Raw genomic sequence first — 19,014 nt, forward strand, 5'->3', positions numbered from 1 at the left:
TGGGAAAGGATAAGTCTTTAACACAGAAAATGAACAGAGAAGTGAAATCATTTCTATTTACTCGCTTTCATAATTGAAACAAATAGATACATTCAATGAAACTGGAAAGTAAAAAAAAATACAATAAACATAAGTAGCTGATGACAGATGATCAGCGTGAATTTCAGGAAAGATTGGACATTTATAAGGATCATCACACAGCATTTTGGATAGGATTAACAACACAAGCATTTTGGAAAAGATGTAGGGTCTTAATGATCAAACATATACCCTGATCTTTAATTAGAGAGAGGTTTTTGCTTCACCTCTGTCCCTGGAAAGGTGATGGAACAGCTTGTGCTGGATACCATTTCCAGACAACTGGGAGAAAAGGAGGTTATCAGGAGTAGTCAGCATGGGTTCACCAAGGGGAGGTCGTGCTCGACCAACTTGGTGGCCTTCTATGATGCTGTCACATGCTGGTGGATGGGGGAAGAGCGGTAGATGTAATCTACCTTGATTTTAGAAAGGCATTTGATACTGTCTCCCACAACATCCTTATAACAAAGCTGAGGAAGTGTGGGATAGACGAGTGGACAGTGAGGTGGGTTGAGAACTGGCTGACTGGCAGAGTACAGAGCGTCATCGTTGGTGGTGCAGAGTCTGGCTGGAGACCTGTAACCAGTGGTGTCCCCAAGGGGTCTGTGCCGGGTCCGGTCTTGTTCAACATCTTCATCAATGACCTTGATGAGGGGATAGTGGCCACCCTCAGCAAGTTTGCTGATGATACGAAGTTGGGAGGATTGGCTGACACGCCTGAAGGCTGTGCTGCCATTCAGCGAGACCTGGACAGGCTGGAGAGCTGGGCAGTAAGAAACCGGATGAGGTTCAACAAAAGCAAGTGTAGGGTCTTACACCTAGGGAGGAATAATTGCGTGCACCAATACAGGCTGGGGGATGAGCTGCTGGAGAGGAGCTCTGCAGAGAGGGACCTGGGCGTCCTGGTGGACGACAGGTTGGCCATGAGCCAGCAGTGTGCCCTCGTGCCCAAAAAGGCCAATGGCATTCTGGGGTGCATTAAGAAGAGTGTGTCCAGCAGGTCGAGGGAGGTGATCCTCCCCCTCTACTCTGCCCTGGTAAGGCCTCATCTGGAGCACTGTGTCCAGTTCTGGGCTCCCCAGTACAAAAAAGACAGGGATCTCTTGGAAAGAGTCCAGCGGAGGGCCACAAAGATGGTGAAGGACCTGGAGCATCTCCCCTATGAAGAAAGGCTAAGTGAACTGGGTCTGTTTAGCCTTGAGAAAAGAAGACTGAGAGGGGACCTGATCCAGGTTTATAAATATCTGAGGTGTGGCGGCCATAGCGGTGAGGCCAGTCTCTTTTCAGTGGTACGTGGAGACAGGACGAGGGGAAACGGACATCAGCTGCAGCATAGGAAGTTTCGCACGAATGTGCGTAAGAACTTCTTGACGGTGAGGGTGACGGAGCACTGGAACAGGCTGCCCAGGGAGGTTGTGGAGTCTCCTTCTCTGGAGATATTCAAGTCTCGCCTGGACGCCTACCTGTGCGACCTGGTGTAGGGAACCTGCTTTGGCAGGGGGGTTGGTCTCGATGATCTCTAGAGGTCCCTTCCAACCCCTACAATTCTGTGATTTATGATTAAAACAAAAAGCTTCCTCTTCAGTGTTATTTCATATTCACCCACTATGGGAGTTCTTGCATTTTCCTTTGAAAGGCCAGAGCCAGGATGGCAGATGAAATGCTGGTCTGACACAGCCTAAAGCTTCCAAAGCTATGAAAAATGTTGTGTTCACATGTATAGATTGAGACATTAGGTCTACATTTTTCAGAGGAAACTTGTTCTCAATCCCCTGAAATACAAGAAACAAACAAAACCAAACCATCAGGAAATGAAGGTTAAGTTACCAAGCAATACTTCATTTGCTTGATTACGAGAAGTACCATTACAAGACCTGGAAAGCAGCACTTCATATTTTTCTTTCAAATTTAAAATAACAACAATGGAAGCCAAAAAATAACTACTTTTAATGACAGCAATAATAAAAATAACTGCACAGTCTGCTCCGTGCAGTGACTTTCTTCACCCTCTGTAAGGGAAGGGTTGCTATTTATGGAATGCTCCAAGTCTGCCTTTCAGGACGCAGCCCAGCTTGGCTGGACAGCTTTCAGTTGCTACTAGAAATATGTCACTTATTAGGAACAGAGGGGATGTTTATCACTATCTCAAGGGTTACTTTGGCTGAGGCAAAGAAATAGCTCAGTTATATAATGGAAAGAGCTGGGTCAAAGGATGAGGCATTTATATAGCGTGTACTCAAGACTCCAGGAGTGCAGACTCGGTCTCTCTCTCCTGTGCCTTTCACAGAGTGTGGTACCACGGCTACACAGATCTCCCCAAGCTCCCTCAAAGCTCTGTGGGCTGAAGTTACTATTAAAGAACACTGCTCAAACTTCTCAGCTGAGAGAAAAGATGCATCTTTCCCACTGCTCCTCTTGCCCTGCCAGTGAGCCTCTTTGTTGTTACCCCACCCATCACGTAGCTGTAGCTCAAACCACATCCAAACAAACCAGAAAGGTCATCAGCTAAAACAGAGAAGTTTGAGCACGGCGCTGTTTTAATGGTGCTTAATAAATCAGTGTGTGTGGGGGGTACTCCTTGCCACGTTCACTTCTGACTTCCAAAGCAAAAAGAAAGCTCCCCCAGACCTAACACCACCCTGTCCTGCTTCAGCACAGGACAGAGCTGCGAAGCACCACACGGCGGCAACTCAGCCGATCGATGTGCATGCCGGGCACTTCGTTTCAAGGTCACTCCAACACCAACTTCAGTCAGAAGAAAAACAAGCCGCATCCAGAGCGTTCCCTTGGCGCTTCATTCGCAGCATCAAAGGAGAGCATCGATCTCCTACCACCAAACCAATCGCCTACTGACCACCTCTCGAAGCACAGCCGGTAAGTCAGCACGGCGCCTCACCCCAAGGTCCGAGCTCAGGAGCCCGCTGGGTCCGAGGCCTCCCCGAGCCCCACGACGGCACCTGTTGTGCCGGCAGCCGAGCGGGGCGGCGGCGGGGGCCGCCGCGGGGCGCCGCAATGCCATTGCCGATCGGGGGCTCGTCCTCCCCCTGCGCCGTAACGGGCTGCCCCGGCTGCGGGCCGGGGGCGGGCGAAAGTGGGAAGCGAGGAGGACGCGGACGAGTTTAAAGCGGGGGGAGACAGAAGGGAGGAGTTTAGGGAGAGGGCTCTTGGGAAAGGAGCTTTGGGAAAGAGTCGCGGAGGGGGCGAGCGGGCTGCGCGGCTCCGGCGAGAGGACGGGCGCTCGGCGGAGACTCCCGGGGCCGCGCCGCTCGCCTCTGGCGGCTGCTTGCCCTGCCGGCTGCTTGCCCTGCCGCCGCTGCCCGTGCCCCTCCCGGCGGCGGGGCGCTCCGAGAGCCGCGGCTGGCGGAAGGCGTCGGTGCGGAGCGCTGCGCGGCCGTCCCGTCCCGCCCCGCCGCGGGCGGCCGGCTGGCTGACAGGTGCGCGCTGCTCCGCGGCACCGGCCGCCCGCACGCCCCCGGCGGCCCCGCGCCTGCAGCAGCAATCCCGGCCCCCGCCCGGCACGGCCCGGATTGTTTAGTCCTCGAGAAACTGGTCTGAGTCCAGATCCTGCTTTGATCCTTTTTTTTTTTTTTTTTTTTTTAAAGAAAAAAAAAAAAAGCCCCAAGAAAAACAAAAGCTGAAGAAGCAGACAAGGGCTCTAGGAAAAAGTTTTGGATGGGATTATGTGGAAACTACCCTGCAATTCTCCGCTGCCAGAGCAGGCTCAGTGCTGCCTGCTCCCCTGGCGGCGCTGAGAGACGCCCGGGCCTCGGTGCCGCTCCGCCAGCGCCTGCTCCGCCGCAGCCCCTCGCCCCGCCGGCCCAATGCTCCTCCTCGGGCTGCTCCTGCTGACATCCGCCCTGGCCGGACGGAGGCACGGGGCCGTCGCGGAGTCCGACCTCGGCAGCAAGTTCGCCTTCCCCGGCGCTAAGGAACAGAACGGTAACGGCGGGGCGGGCGCGGAGCCCCCCGCGCAGAGGGGCCGCCGGGGGGGAGCCGGGGCCGTGCGTGGGTGAGGGGTGTCCGGGGCGGGCTGGAAGAGGGCTGATCCCGCGGAGGAAGAGGGAATTACTTCCAACTTTCATGTGTACCTGAAGTGTTTGGAGAACTCTCAGACAGGAATCCCCCTGGGCCGGGGCTGCGCGGGGCTGGAGAAAGGCTCCTTTCATTCAGCGCGGGCGGCTCCGGGGTGTGTAATTTGCTTAGCCTCTGAACTCCATGTGATTTAAATTATTCAGATTTCTAAGCGCCTTTCCTCTTGATCTGCTGTTGGGAAGTCATTTTTTTAAAGAGTATTTTGCAAGCTGATGCGTTATGTACCGCATGAAACCATGCGTGGTGCACGATATCTGAAGTTTGGGCCGTTAGCATGTGCTTACAGAAGCCGTGGTGCTTAACGTGAGAAGGGAAAAAGGGGGAAAAAAAGTCCTTTGCGTGTCAGCTAAAACGAGCTCTATGCCTGGGCACAGAGCAGGACAAAAGGAGAAGCTGAGAGCTCTCAAACTCCTGCGTGCTGTAATGAAATAGGGCAAAAATGCAGCTTTAGGACTAACGTGATTTAGTCAGCTTTGAACTTGGGACTCCCCTGATAAAAGAATTCTACGTCATCTCTCTAATAGAAAGAAAAGATGGGGAGCTCAGCAAGCATTCTGTGCGCTGGCAGGATCCATAAAGTGCTGGCGAGCACAGCATGAGAGATGCACACTGCTGTGGCCCGCTAATGTGATGATGTATGGCACCTGCGGGCTGCCAGCACTGCTGATCAAAGCGCGGCGTGGGGATCAATCTCTAATCAGAGCAGTTGTGGAGGGCCGGAGGAAAGTGATCAAAAGACCCCGGGACCCACTGCCCTGACAGGAAGCCAATCAGACTCTGTGCACGGTACAGGAAATTATCTGCTCTGTGTGAGAGGAGAAATTGCTCCCTCTGCTCCTTCCTGGCTTACCTGACATCTGGAGAATTTAGGGCACCACTTTGCGAGAAAAGGAGCTTGGCACTAATAGACTAAAATCTGGTACTTCTGTGCCATGGTCTGCTCAATCTGTGATTGCAGCAGGATGCCCAGATGCCATTGTTATGCTTCAACTTTGTTAGCTCAAAACCTGCTGTGGGGTCGGTTTTCCATAGTAGTGCTTGTTAATGCAGGGCACCGTACAATGGCAGGGATCCAGCAGAGAGGTGTGAGAGGTGGATCGTGCAAACACAACTTGTGTAAGTGGACGTAAGTCTACGTGACAGCGTAAGATGAATTCTCTTCACATGCAGCCGAATTGCAGCTGCCTTGGGTCAGGCTTCAACTGGTTTGCTGTGCGATTTGGCATGCTGTGAGGTACAGTCAGTGCTCTTATAGTGAGTGCGAATCCAGGAGATTTCAGTGCTGTGGAACTGTATTCTCTGGTAGTTTATACTTACAACGCGTTTATTTGTTGTTGTTACAGCTTGTTGTTGTTTACTAGAAATCTGTTCTCTAGTTGTTCAGTTACAAAACTTTTCTCAAAAATGAGTACAAGCTTAAGTGCAACTAAGTACCAACTCCTGATTTTTTTTTTTTTTTTTTTTTCTTCCCTGATTTTAATTATTTGGGGGATCAGCAACACTGGTCAAACCAGTTCTTACTTAGTTTAATTAGAGCGGTTTTTACACTCTGCTGCAACCTAAAGATTGTATAGCTTTTAGCTAGAGGCAGGTTCAAGCTGCCTGGAGTAGGAGAATGAGATATTGCTGTTCGTGTGCCAAATAATCGTTGGTCAGCAGAGAGAGAGCTTTTTCACTCACGCAATCTACAAATAAAAATTCTGTCCTCTACTTGCAAAACTGCTGCGTGGCCAAGTAGTTCTGATGCAGTGAGGATTACAGTGTTACTCACCTCCATGTGTGGATGATGCAGCTGGTGGGTCAAGGTGATACTGCATATGTCTGTGACCAGTTGTTAAATCAATGGGACTGCTTGTGTTACAGAAGGTAAGCAGTTGCTTATGGACTTACCTTTTAATAAGTGGAGGGTTTTTTTAATTGCTAAATGAGCGTTAATGTTGTCAGAATTGCAGTTGGATTCAATTGGGTTTATTTGTGAAATGAAAGAGTGCTTAAGAACCTCTGTTTCTGTAAGGTGACATTTTAGGTTGTCATTTCCTAGGGAAAGTACTTCTTTGTATTTGTAAATTAGGTATTCTTAGAACACAACCTTTGGCTATTACCTCCCAGGAGTTCAGTGTGATGGGCCTTGCAAGGCTGGTATAGCTCCGTTTGGAATGACTTACAACTACCTCATTTTTTGCTGGACCTCTGTGATGGCCAGGTTTTGCTTAAGAAAAGATTTATTTGTGAACTGTGTTTAACATTGAAGGAGTTTGTGATTTTCTTGGAGGGGGGAAAAATCGTATCTTCAGTGTTTTCATTTCAACTGAGTAAATACTCATCTGAAGGATGAAAGACGTTTATACAACCATCTTCTGGAGATGGAACTAGTAGCAAGTGGTGTATGTAGTGATGGCTCCCACTTACTTACATGGATTTAATTTCAATTTAATTTCAGCATACTTTGTTATGCTGAAAAACAGATTATGCTTGAATGGATCTTCAGGTATAGTTGGCTTTATCAGTTCTCTTATGACTGATGTATTTCTTACCATTTTTCCATATTGTAACAAGGAGTCAAAAGAAAGGCATCTCAGTTTCCTTTGGGAGAACAAAACTCAATCTCTTGCATACTGAATTTGATTACTTGGATGGCTTACTTGTTTCTTCTTCTTGTTAATGATCTGTGTACTTCTCATTATACTTTTCTATACTATTTTTCTATCATCTTCAGCTTGTTTCTTTAGTTTCAACAGTGTCTGGGGGAGCTTTTGGTGGAGTATTTAATGAGAATGACTTAACTCTAGTGGCCTGAGTACATTTGCTTATGTGACACTGTTAGTTTAGATTGGATTTAACTGCAACTTGAGGTAGGAGAAACTAAATTATTCTTCCTTCCCTTTTAGGGAAGATATGATAAGTGTTTATGGTAACTTTACTAAGCTACAGAAGTCAGATGTTACAATTTCTATAAGAAATATAAGGATGTCTTTAAAATAATGTAAAATCAGGTGCCCTAAGCCATATAGCTAATGAGGTATGTACATTTGGAAAGTAGTAATGAATTATTTTAGAAGGCTGAGGAGCTGAGGTCAGGTAGCAGTTCACCAGTACCAATTAGTCAGAAATACTAATTTTCCTGCGTTCAGTTTCAAATGAGAATCCTATGATGGCTGAGGTTGGCAGGGTCCACTGGGGTGCATCAGGCCCAGCCCCGGCTGCAGCAGGGCCACCCATAGCAGCTGCCCAGGCCCATGTCCAGGTAGCTTTGGGAGATCTCCAAGGAAGGGACTCTTCCTTTCTTCAAGGAAGGCAGCCTCTTTGGGCAGCCTGCGTGCAGAAGTGCTTCCTAATGCTTTAATACAGTCTTTTCCGTTTTGTGCTGAAAAGAGCCTGTTTCTGTTGTCTTTGCAACCTCCCTTTGGGTATTTGTACACATGGATGAGATCCTCCTGAGCACCTTCTTCTCGAGGCTGAGCAGTCCCAGCTCTCTCAGCCTCTCGTCACAGGACAAGTGCTCTGATCCCTCTATCATCTTGGTGGCTTTCCAAAGTCTTTCGAGGTCTTTCTTGTCCAATTCTGGCACCCCCAGTACACAGAGATGTGGCCTCACCAATGCTGAATGGAGGAGAAGGAAGGATCAATGAATGGTGATGAATAAAGTTGCTGAACCATAGTCTTCATTAGACTGCTGTCATTCCTGCAGCATAAGTAATTTGCCAATGTTTTGATAGCTCATTTCCTTTAAGTGATTTCTTTTCTTATGCTTTTGAATAGAAACCCTTAATATTAAAGATCTGATCATGGATCGCTTTATAATGTATTTCTTAAATCTTTTGGAAAGGGAAGGGTTATGTCATTTAAACAAAAAGAAAAGTGACAAGCTGGAGTTGAAGACTTGTTTATCTCAGACCATTCTTGGGAAGACTTGGTGGGAGCAGGTGGAATTCAGCAAAATGTCAAAAGGACAGAAATGGCTTCTGTCTTCTCTTTAGGTAGTGCCTGGCCTTACGTGTCCCATCATAATCATCTAGAGGATTCCCCTGTTTGTGCATCTTTGAAGGAGCTTGCAGCTAATCCATGGATAAGGACAGAATCACGATATGAAATTTCTGCTGGAGATCATTTAACTTGGGCTTGCAACACTTGAAGTGTGTTGGTGCTGTTGATTGGATGCAGGTCATCCAATTCTTGGAGGTGACAATGTCAGTGCTTTTATTAAGTGCATTAATGTGACTGCAAAATTATCTCTGACAAAAGAACCTACTTCAAAGCAGTGGGAAGCAATGCTGCTTCTGCTGAGTCTGGCTGAATTAACAACTGCTGGTACAGTCTAACTACTGCTGGGTGGCAGAAATTTCACTTGTTTTGAGAGGAAAAGGAAGAACAAAATATGAACGTGTCATCTAAAAGGAAACATGATAGTGATGCAATTTGTTCTAAGATTAATATATTTCTGTTTAATCCAACACTTGTTTTGAAACACTTTAAAGCTCTATTCCTGGAAAGTGAAGAAGTACACCACATCCTCTTTTGACTTGTGATTATGACAAATTAGAGAAGTTCTTCAACACTGCAATAAAATGCAATGCAAGAAGATTTTTATTTTTTATTTTTTCTCAGAAAGAGTGGTAAGGCATTGGAACAGGCAGCCCAGAGAAGTAGTGGAGTCATCATCTCGGAAGTTTTCAAGAGGATGTGGCAGCTAGGTACTAGTTTTAGTGGTGATGGTTTGGCAGTTGGACTAGATAAACCTAGTGATCGTTTCCAACCTCAAAGATTTGAAGTTTTTTGGCATGTTGCGTGCCACTTGTTCTCTAGTCATAGAATCTTTTGAGTTGTAAGGGACTTGAAATGCCATCTAGTCCAACCCCCTTGCAATGAACAGGGGCACCCACAGCTAGATCGAGTTGCTCAGAGCCCCATTCAGCCTGATGTTGGATGTCTCCAGGGATGGAGCAGTCACCACCTCTCTGGGCTACCTGTTCCACTGCTTCACTACTCTTAAAAACACTTTTCCTTATATCCAATCTACGTCTCCTCTCTTTTAGTTTGAAACCATTTCCCCTTGTCCTATCACAGCAACAAATCCTGCTTAAGAATCTGTTCCTTTCCTTAGTATAACCCTCCTTCAGATACTGAAAGGCCAGTCTCAGGTCTCCACAGATCCTTCTCTTTTCCAGGCTGGACATTTTCATATGCAAGTATTTGGAGCTGGGATAAGAGAATATGAAATATCCTCTTACGTCTATTACAAGCAGGAAAAGCTTTGCTCATGAAATAGGAAAATGTTCAAGCGTTATTCACTGTATAGATGCATCGTTTTATACTGGTGAGAATGAGAGAGTTGGAAGGGAGTAGCACCCAGTAACAACTTATCTTGGTTTTGTTTTTGTAGTGGCAACACACCCTTAGAGAATTAATTTGGTCTGGCACTTATCAACAAAGGCCTAGATCTCTGTCAAAGAGAAATCCAGGTGTAAAATAGCAGGGAATGTTATATTTGAAGAGTTTAAAAAAAAAAAAAAAAAGTAGTACTCGGAGGCACTCCTACCATACTGTCCATGTCAGTCTAGTCCTTTTAATCTCTCTGCTGCTTTTTAAGTATCATTTGTTTAAAGCACATTAAGTGGGGAGAAATAAGTTTACTGAAAGAGCTTCTACTTTGTGAAATAATGAATAACATTGCTGAGTTGAATCTTTGGCTATGGTCTTTTTCAGAAAAAGCAGTTGTCCAGTCTTTTTATTAAACTCTATTTGTGGAGCTGTGTCAGATGAACCAGGGCATGATAGCAGGTAGAACAACTGATAAGTTTGGGTTATTTATTTCTTATTACTGCTATTATTGTTTGTTCTCCTTGCCTTGGGGGACCTCACTGTGTAACCATCTGAGTGCCTTCACATTCACTGAAAGCAATGGGGAACGCAAGTCCAAGTGGCTTTGTGTTCTTCCTCTGATGGATAGGAAACCAGAACTCATTTTATACAATAGTTGAACATTTTAAGAAGACATAAGGCACAGGAAATTATTCTGCTGTGTGTGAAGGTATTTCCAAACAGAAAGTGTTGTTCTGACTCTTCTACCGGTAGTGGTGAATTATATGAGGCCACTTCCATCTGCAGAGAGTCTGTTTCACTTGCTTGTGGTTCTGGGGCTTATTCAAATGCTCTCAAACAAAATAAAAGGAATGGATGCAATAACTTCTTTATGGAAAAGCCATTAAAAATCTACAGGGCCGTGTAAACAAATTGGGTCATTTACAAGATGTTTAAGTGATGGATATTCAGTCCAAATTTGAAGGTGTGGATTAAGTTTTACAGTCGTCTTGACTGAATTTTGCCCTCAACAAGACTTTCTTTTTCTGCCAAAATGTCTTTGACACTATAGATGGCAAATTCTCAGGAACAGTATTTTCAAACATTTCAGTGCATTCAGAGTGGAGCAGAGAAATAGAAGAACAATTCAACAGCATAATTCGATCCTTTTTCTAGGTCAATGAAGGCTCTTTCTTGATATGCGTGGTTACACTGTAAAGCTGTAGTGGAACTTTGTAGTGTTCCAGGGGGAAATAAATTAAAACAGTTTCCCTTCTGGATTTAAACATGCCTGAACTAATTACAAAGCAACCGTTTTGGCTGCGTGCTCTATTCATATAAATAGGTTTTTATGGAAAAGCAGCAACTCTGATCCAAGTTAAAAATCTGTTATGGAAACTTACATTGGACCAAATTTAAGCATTGGGAGTCATAGCTGTGGCACATCAACTGAAAACCTTTATGACTCATTTCATTATTCTTTCAGAAAGTGGAATGCAAAAGAGGATAAGTAGCTTTTTTTTTTTTTAATAATGAATTTCTATATACAATAATTCATCAGTGTAAATGTGAACTTATGTAGGGAGAACTTTGTAAGTTTGGTGAAGAGGCATTGGTGTCAGCTACTGTAATGCCTTCTTTGTCATGAGATGTGGCTGCTCAGCTCTGCTATTGCCAACGTAACTTCAGCTACCCCTCACAACTCTTCATGGACTAAAAGGTGAAAATAATTTCAGGATGAAAACCTTGCTAAAGTTTGGCATTAGTTGCAATTAACTGTACATGTGTGAGGCTACCTCCAAAATAACGTGACTGTAAAAATAACTTCCTTGGACATTTTGTATTTATATAGTCCTTTACAAGGTGAATCAGATGATGTTTCATGGTGCAGTGCAGATTGTAAAACACTCGTGTTCATGGTGTTCATATTACTGGCACTTTGTATTTCAAAAACGTTACAATAGACTACCTCTCAAAAATATATCTCAGGGCTTCAAGTGTCTTACTGTGTAGGGTGTCTGATGTTATGCAAGGAGATTCATACCTGTAAATATGTCTCTTGCTCAATATTATGGTAGACCTGAAAGTGAAGTAAAGCCTTGTAATTGAGAGCTAACAGGCAATGATTTCAAAATAAACCTGATTTCTTGAAAGGAAATAAAACTGTGATATCTGACCTCACCTAAAAGCTACTTCTGAAAATTATTCAGGGTTCTTGTTGGATGTGCTCTTTTCTTTTTTGTTGCAGCAAGATTGCAGGAAAATAATAATAAAAAATCATGATTTTTTTTCATTAGCATTTACTACCTAGTCTTTAACAACTTACAGGAATAGTTGTACTCTTATTTCTAGTATAAGTCTCATCCACAAAAATAGCCTTTCAGTCTCCGTGGTAAGTGGACATATTCCTTCTATCTCCTTCAGGTATTTCCCTTAGGAGGGGAAAAAAGAAGGTAGTTTTCAGCGTCACGCATTGCCATTGTAACTTGTTTCTTTCCATCCCATGTTTGATGATTATGGAAAAGTCCACTGACTCCCTCACTGGCTGTCTTCCTGATTCATCTCTTTGCTAGATACTTTCATCATTCCAACCTCTCTAGAGTTGCACATTTATTTTTAAAATCCATCTACTAGAAGAAATGTCTCCTACTCATCCCTCCAGCCAATCATTTGTGAAGTTTCTCTCCAAATATTAAAATCACTCACATCTGTTACCAGATAATGTAATTTGTTCTGTATTTGGAAGGATTGATAGCTAGTAGCCTTTGGCTGCTTTGTAAGAATACACAAGTGTGTGTTTTATAAGAATACACGTGCTCTTGAAATATGAAATAACTCTCAGTGAAGTGATTTTCAGCTCTTGTGATCCTGTGTTGTTCTCACCTTCTTCTCCTTTCACAAATGTAATGAAGGTGTGTACTTCTATGTACACCAGCATTGCATACAATTTATGCCTGACCCCTGGGAGCATGGCACATCTATATTCAGCTTAGAACCTGCAACTCTAATTTCTCTAGAAACTTCTGCTAATCAGTCCCTGTTTTTCCTGTGGTACGTGCTGATATAGGAATTCACAAAGTATTTGCCTGAAGTGCTGGTTCAGCCTTGTACTTATTTTTTTTTATGAAGTGGAGACTGAATTTGTGATGAGTGATATCATTAAGGATCTGAATATTTTGGGGAACAGTACATCTTTTCACTTACACTCATAAGTCCTTAATGGATTAAAATCATAGACTCTTTTGAGTTAGAAAGGACTTTAAAGGCCATTTAAGTCCAACTGCCCTGCAATGAAGAGGGACACCTATAGCTCAGGTGTTCAGAGCCCTGTCCAGTCTGACCTTGAATGTCTCCAGGGATGGGGCATCCACTCTCTGGACTTGTTCCAGTGCTTCACCACCCTTATTGTAAAAAACTTCTTCCTTATATCCAATCAAAGTCTCTCCTCTTTTAGTTTGAAGCCATTTCCCCTTGTCCTATCACAACAATGAACCCTGCTAAAGAGTCTGTCCACTTTCTTCTTATAGCCCCCCTTCAGATACTGAAAGGCCACTCTCAGGTCTCCATATAGCCTTCTCTGCTCCAAACAGAACAGCCCCAGCTGTCTCAGCCAGCTGTTGCAGGGAAGGTTCTTCTTCCCTTGGATATTTTTGTGGCCTTCCTCTGGACGCACTCCAAAACCATATTTCTCGCAGTGTTACAGAACTACGTGGGTTGGAAGGGACCTCAAGAGATCATTGACTCCAACCCCACTGCTAAAGTAGGTTCCCTACAATAGGTCACACAGGTAGCTGTCCAGATAGTCTTGAATATCTCCATCAAAGATGACTCCACGGCCTCTCTGGGCAACCTGTTCCAGTGCTTTGTCACCCATACCACAAAGAAGTTCTTTTGCATGTTAGTATGGTACTTTCTGTGTTCAAGTTCTAGGCCTTTATTTCTTATCCTATTGCTATGCATCACCTAGAAGAGCTTGGTTTCGTCCATTTGCCTCCCACCTTCTTTTAGATATTTATAAATGTTTATCAGATCCCATCTCAGTCTTCTCTTCCCTGGCGGAACAGACCCAGGTTACTCAGACTTTCCTCACGTGGAAAATGCACCAGGCCCTTAATCATCTTTGTGGCCCACTCCTCCTAGGAGATCCCTGTTGTTTTTGAATGAACAGCCTGGAATTCAATGCAGTAGTCTAAATGTGGCCTCACCAGGACAGAATAGAGGGGGAGAATCACTTCCCTCGATGAGCTGGCCATGCTGTTTTTAATGCACCCCAGGATATCATTGGCCTTTTTGGCCATAAGGGCGCATTTCTGGCTTGTGGCCAACTTGTTGTCCATCAAGTCCTTTTCTGCAGAACTCCTCTCCAGCAGGTCTCCTCTCCTAACCTGTATGGATGCATGCAGTTATTCCTCCCCAGGTGCAAGACTCTACACTTGCTCTTGTTAAATCTCATCAGGTTCCTCCCTGCCCAGCACTTCAATCTGCCCAGGTTTTGTTGAATGGCAGCACAGCCTTCAGATCTGTCAGCCAATCCTCCCAGCTTTTTATCATCAGCCCCAGTCAGTGATGACATCGTAGAAGGTTGGTAGAGCATAACCTCCTCCTGGTGAACCCATGCTGACTACTCATGATAACCTTCTTCTCTTCCAGTTTCTTGGAGATGGCATCTAGAACTATTCCATCACCTTTCCAGGGACGGAGGTGAGGCTGACTGTCCTATAACTTCCCAGATCCTCCTTCTTGCCTTTTTTGAAGACTAGAGTAACACTGGATATCCTCCAATCTTCAGTCAGCTTTCCTATTTACCAAGACCTTTCAAAGATGATAGAGAACAGTTCAGCAGTCACCTTTGCCAGTTCTCTCAGCACATCCCATCAGGGCCCATGGATTTGTGTGCACTGATTTTGCCTAGATGCTCTCTGACCAGATCGACCTTGACCAAAGGAAAAGTCTTAATTTACCCAGACTCTTTTCTTCTAACTCCAGGGTCTGGAATTCCTGTGGGCTAGTCTTAGCATTAAAAACTGAAGCAAAGAAAGTATTCAGATTCTCCATCTTTTCAGCATCCCCTATTACCAAGACACCCAACTCATTTAGTCAGAGACCCACATCTGGACAAAGGCTCCAGGTGAGATCTGACCAGCGTAGAGTAGAGGGACAGGATCACCTCCCTTGATCTGCTGACCACATGATGACTGTTATGAGATGTTGGGAATGGCCACTTTTATTTAATTTTGTTTATTTATTTATTTATTAACTGGAGATTACTACTTTATAACTGATTTTCAAAAAATTGCAAAAAGCAGTGTGGGGTTGGGAAAGTGGCTGTTCTGAATTTAGCCAGGGCTGGAAAAGGGGTTTTAAGTTCATTTTCTTCTTGAGAGAAAGCACTGTGGTTACTTGCAATCTTGTCTAGTACCTCGAGCGTGGCACACTTTGGGACTCTGGAGTATAAAAGTAAAGAAAGCTCTCTTACTTCATTATTTGTCTGTTTTGCAAACTTCTCTTATTGCTTGTAGCTGGAAAGATGGTTTTGTGTTGTTGTGTTTATATTTCTACTTCACATTTTTAAACCTTGTGCTTGCTTTATCAGGACTGATTTGTCCCACTAATCAAGCTTGAAAGTGCTGTGTAATGATACCAAGTGAAAGAGCTGTGGTGTGTTTCTGCAGTGTAACTGCTTTTTGCATAATTACATTGCCAAAATTTGGTCTGGCTTGATTTCTTTGCATTAAAGAAACTGATGCTGTGGCTGTGGTATGTCTAATGCCAAGCGATAGTTTTACAGGATCTATAGCTTCTCCTTGAGTCTAAAATGCTACCACTGAAAGTACTGGGTCAGGGCTGGAATAATGCCCATGCATAAAGCTGATTTCTTTTGCTTGGTATTTTAAACAAACACAGAAAATCCCTTATCTTGTTACTGATTCTGATTCATTAGAAAGCGTTTTAAATGTTTCACCATAGGTGTTTAGTTTTCTTTATGGAAAATGGCAACAGCAAAGCATTCATTCCTAGCAGCAGTTGCTTAATGGATGGTCTTTAATGACTTGAATTTATAGTTATGTGCACTTGTATGTGGTTTGTTCTGACATTTTTATGTACGTGGGCGCTTAATGTTTGTTTGTTTTTGTTCTTTTTATTGAGGTAATATTCTCAGGTTAAATTGACTTGTTCAGCTTTTTTTCACTTTTGGGAAGTATTTATTAATCTTTACGTTCAGCATTTGAATTTCAGAAAAGAACACATTCCTCGTAGTTTTAAAAAGCAGCCATCTCTTTTTTTTGGTTGACTTAGGCAAGCAGTGAAAACACTGGATCTGAAACTATTTAGATTGTATTAAAAGTGGTTTAACCTTATATTAAGCAGATCCTCAAAACAATAAATGAAGTTGTTTATGGGCTAAATAGTAGGCTTGTATGTATGTGTAGGTGAAGATCACGTAATGCTAGGTAACGACGAATAGTGTTTCTATTTCACTCTCATTTTCCAACATTAAAGAAGAAAGGATTCTTTCCTGGTCTTCTACATGTCAGCTGTTCATACATTTATTTAATTCCAGGCAGCAGAGGCTGTTGAATTTGTGGATCCATACCCAGCTTGTAGTTTGGATGTGGCCAGTATGATCCACAGAGACACAAAGATATACCGTCTCATCTGTTGCTGCTCCTGGTTCATGCCATTTTCTTTTGGAATTTGCATCTGCACCCAGATGTTGCTACTGAACATGGAATAGAGTAGCGATTTATTTCTGAATCCTGTACTCCTGCCTCTATAGGATCTCAGAAGACAGTTGTTGTTCTTTAAATGAGTGGTCTTATAAGTCAGAGCACCTTTTTTTGTATGTGTGTATCTACAGACTTATGTTGGCAATACAATGTCAAATACAAAAATAATTGGTGTTAGATTTTAGTCACAGTTCAGTCACACTGATTTTTTGGTTACATTACCTCCTTTCCATCTTCGCTTTAAGAATACTCATTGCTTTGAAGTACTTTACAAAGATTTTGTAAAGTAATTAATATTTATGATTGCATTTAATTTTCTTCCATCCCCACTTTAGTCAAATCATTAATATGAAGGCAGCACTAACAGTGCTGCTTAATGTAGTGCACTCTATCCATGCACTAGTAGTTTATTGGACTTTCTGCTCACTTAACTACAAAGACAAACAGTGTATTGACTACCTCTACTCCCCTATATTTGTTTAATGACAGTACTTTGGATAGGTGTCAAAGATACAAAGATATAATGAGGAGCTTTTCATTAACGCACCCAAAAAGTTTCCTCTGTGTATAAGGAGTTGCCCTGAACTTGGGAAGAAATTAGTTCTCATTACTAGGAGAAAATTATATGATGCACATCTGCAAGATAAAGCCACTGTCATTAATCAAAGCCTGGAAAAAGGAAACATCTAGCAAGGTGACTTCTTTTTCAGACTTGATTACATTCATAAAACATGAAGTTAAATAAGCTCAGCAATTGTATTCATGTTTGCTATGGTGGTTGTTCCTGCCTAGCTATAAAATTCATTTACAGGATATGAATTGCTTTCTTATCTGAAGAAAACGGTCTCTTCTGTAGTTTGCAGGATAGCTGAGCATTGTTGGATGCATTATAGCACAGAGAAGCAGTATATGCTGAAAATTGAGACAGAGAGATGTGGAAAAGAAATAAGTGTTGAAAGCTATCTGTTTAATAAAAAAATTTAGTGTGTTTTTCTGAACCTGTCTTTCTGTCTATCTATCCCTTTTGTTACAAGTAGAAGGCCGAATGTTGATTCCCAAATGTGGTTGAACATTTTTTCCTAATGTTGTGCATGAATAACTTTTACTTTACAAGTCTATTAGACCTACCACCTGATTAGCACATTAGTAAGGGTACTGAAAAGGAGAGTTGGGAAATTTTTCACCGTAAGGACACGAAGCTGAAAATAGCAAAGATTACTATCTAGTTTTCATGTAGAGTGCAAAATCCTGGCTTAGCTTGTTTTTCTATGGCATGGGAAGCTGAGAACTCTTTTTGAGACCCTGTTCCTTGTGTGACTGTTGCTCTTTGAACAGATAAGTCTTGCTGAACTTTCGGTACACAAGCTTCCAATGGTCTCTTGAGGCTGCTCTATGTTGGCAAGACATAGAAGCCTAGGTGGCCAAGAAAGCCAATGGCATCCTGGCCTGCATCAGGAACGGTGTTGCCAGCAGGAATGGGGAAATAATTGTCCCTCTATACTCAGCTCTGGTGAGGCCACACCTCGAGTACTGTGTCCAGTTTTGGGCCCCTCACTGCAAGAAAGACATTGAGGCCCTGGAACGTGTTCAAAGGAGGGCAACAAAGCTGTGAGGGGTCTGGAGCACAGGATGTATGAGGAGCGGCTGAAGGAGCTGGGATTGTTCAGTCTGGAGAAGAGGAGGCTCAGGGGAGACCTCATTGCTCTCTAGAACAACCTGAAGGGAGGTTGCAGTGAGCTGGGGTTCGGCCTCTTCTTTCATGTAACAGTGACAGAACTTAGGGGGAATGGCTTCAAGCTGAGCCAGGGGAGATTCAGGCTGGACATTGGGAAATACTACTTATCTGAAAGCATGGTCAGGCACTGGAATGGGCTGCACAGGGAGGTGGTGGAGTCACCGACCCTGGAGGTGTTCAAGGAACATTTGGACATTATGATGAGGGACATGGTTTAGTGAGAGCTATTGGTGACAGGTGGATGGTTGGACTGGGTGATCTTGAAAGTCTTTTCCAACCTTGATGTTCCTGTGATTCTGTGATACATGGGCATTGTAGTTATTAGTCCATGTAATGATCAACTTGAGTGGAGATTTCTTAGAGGAAGAAATGAATCCTGTGCCATTTTCTTTCACTTGATGTTAATCAAAGAGTTCATATCCAGGAAGTAGAGAGAAACCGATACTTTTGGCTCTTACTGTTTATACTGAGACTTGCTTTCATGTAATGTGTTTATAAGTCTGATGAAGCACAGAAAAAGAGGCAGATTCCTAGGATTGTTAGATTCTCAACATGAGCAATTTTCATTTTTCCTCTGTTGTCTCTTTGTGCACCGAAATCAAAATGTTGGACGTGACCTTTTGAATTGCTTGTCTTTTAAGAGCGCTTTAAAGAGACAGCTTCGTACCAATGGTTTTCATTGCTTAGAGCAAATGATAAGTTTTAAAAATCAGGATCCAAGTACTGGGGGGAAAAAAAAAGTATGTCAACAGAAAAATATTTCTCTCTCTGAAAATTGTGGGTCACCTTCTTTGGCACATGCTTACATTGCCACTTGGGGCAGTAAGAGACAACAAACAATGGTACCTTGTTGAAAAAGTAGATTTAGAGTAACCATGTTTTGTCTTCTTGTTATTCCTGGCACTTAAGAAAAAAGAATAATTTAGTATTTCCTGAAATAGTTCTGAGGAGAAACAAGGTTCTCACCAAGACTTTTTTCCTTCCTTTAACTGTTAATTACTTGCGAGGGTTGAGGAGCTCTGCTTAGAGAGCTTGTGTTATAAGTGTACATATTTAAAAAACAAAACAAACAAACAAATAAAC

General features: G+C 43.4%; 1 protein-coding gene across 2 annotated transcripts in view; it reads left to right on the forward strand.

Moving 5' to 3' along the window:
• Positions 1-2,612: 2,612 nt before the first annotated feature.
• The window catches only part of PDGFC (platelet derived growth factor C), a 117,144-nt gene continuing 100,742 nt past the window's right edge, over positions 2,613-19,014 (forward strand). Inside the window, exons 1-2 of one of the 2 annotated variants that reach the window (XM_085221995.1) lie at positions 2,613-2,952; positions 3,681-4,017. In XM_085221995.1, coding sequence (XP_085078121.1) covers positions 3,900-4,017 — 118 coding nt within the window. In that variant the 5' untranslated portion in view covers positions 2,613-2,952; positions 3,681-3,899. Of the gene's footprint in view, positions 2,953-3,018; positions 3,513-3,680; positions 4,018-19,014 lie in introns of those variants that run through there. The other variant, XM_085221996.1, reaches the window with a different exon arrangement.

Source organism: Meleagris gallopavo, chromosome 4, assembly GCF_905368555.1.
Source record: "Meleagris gallopavo chromosome 4, MGAL_WU_HG_1.1, whole genome shotgun sequence".
NCBI classification, from domain to species: Eukaryota; Metazoa; Chordata; class Aves; order Galliformes; family Phasianidae; genus Meleagris; species Meleagris gallopavo.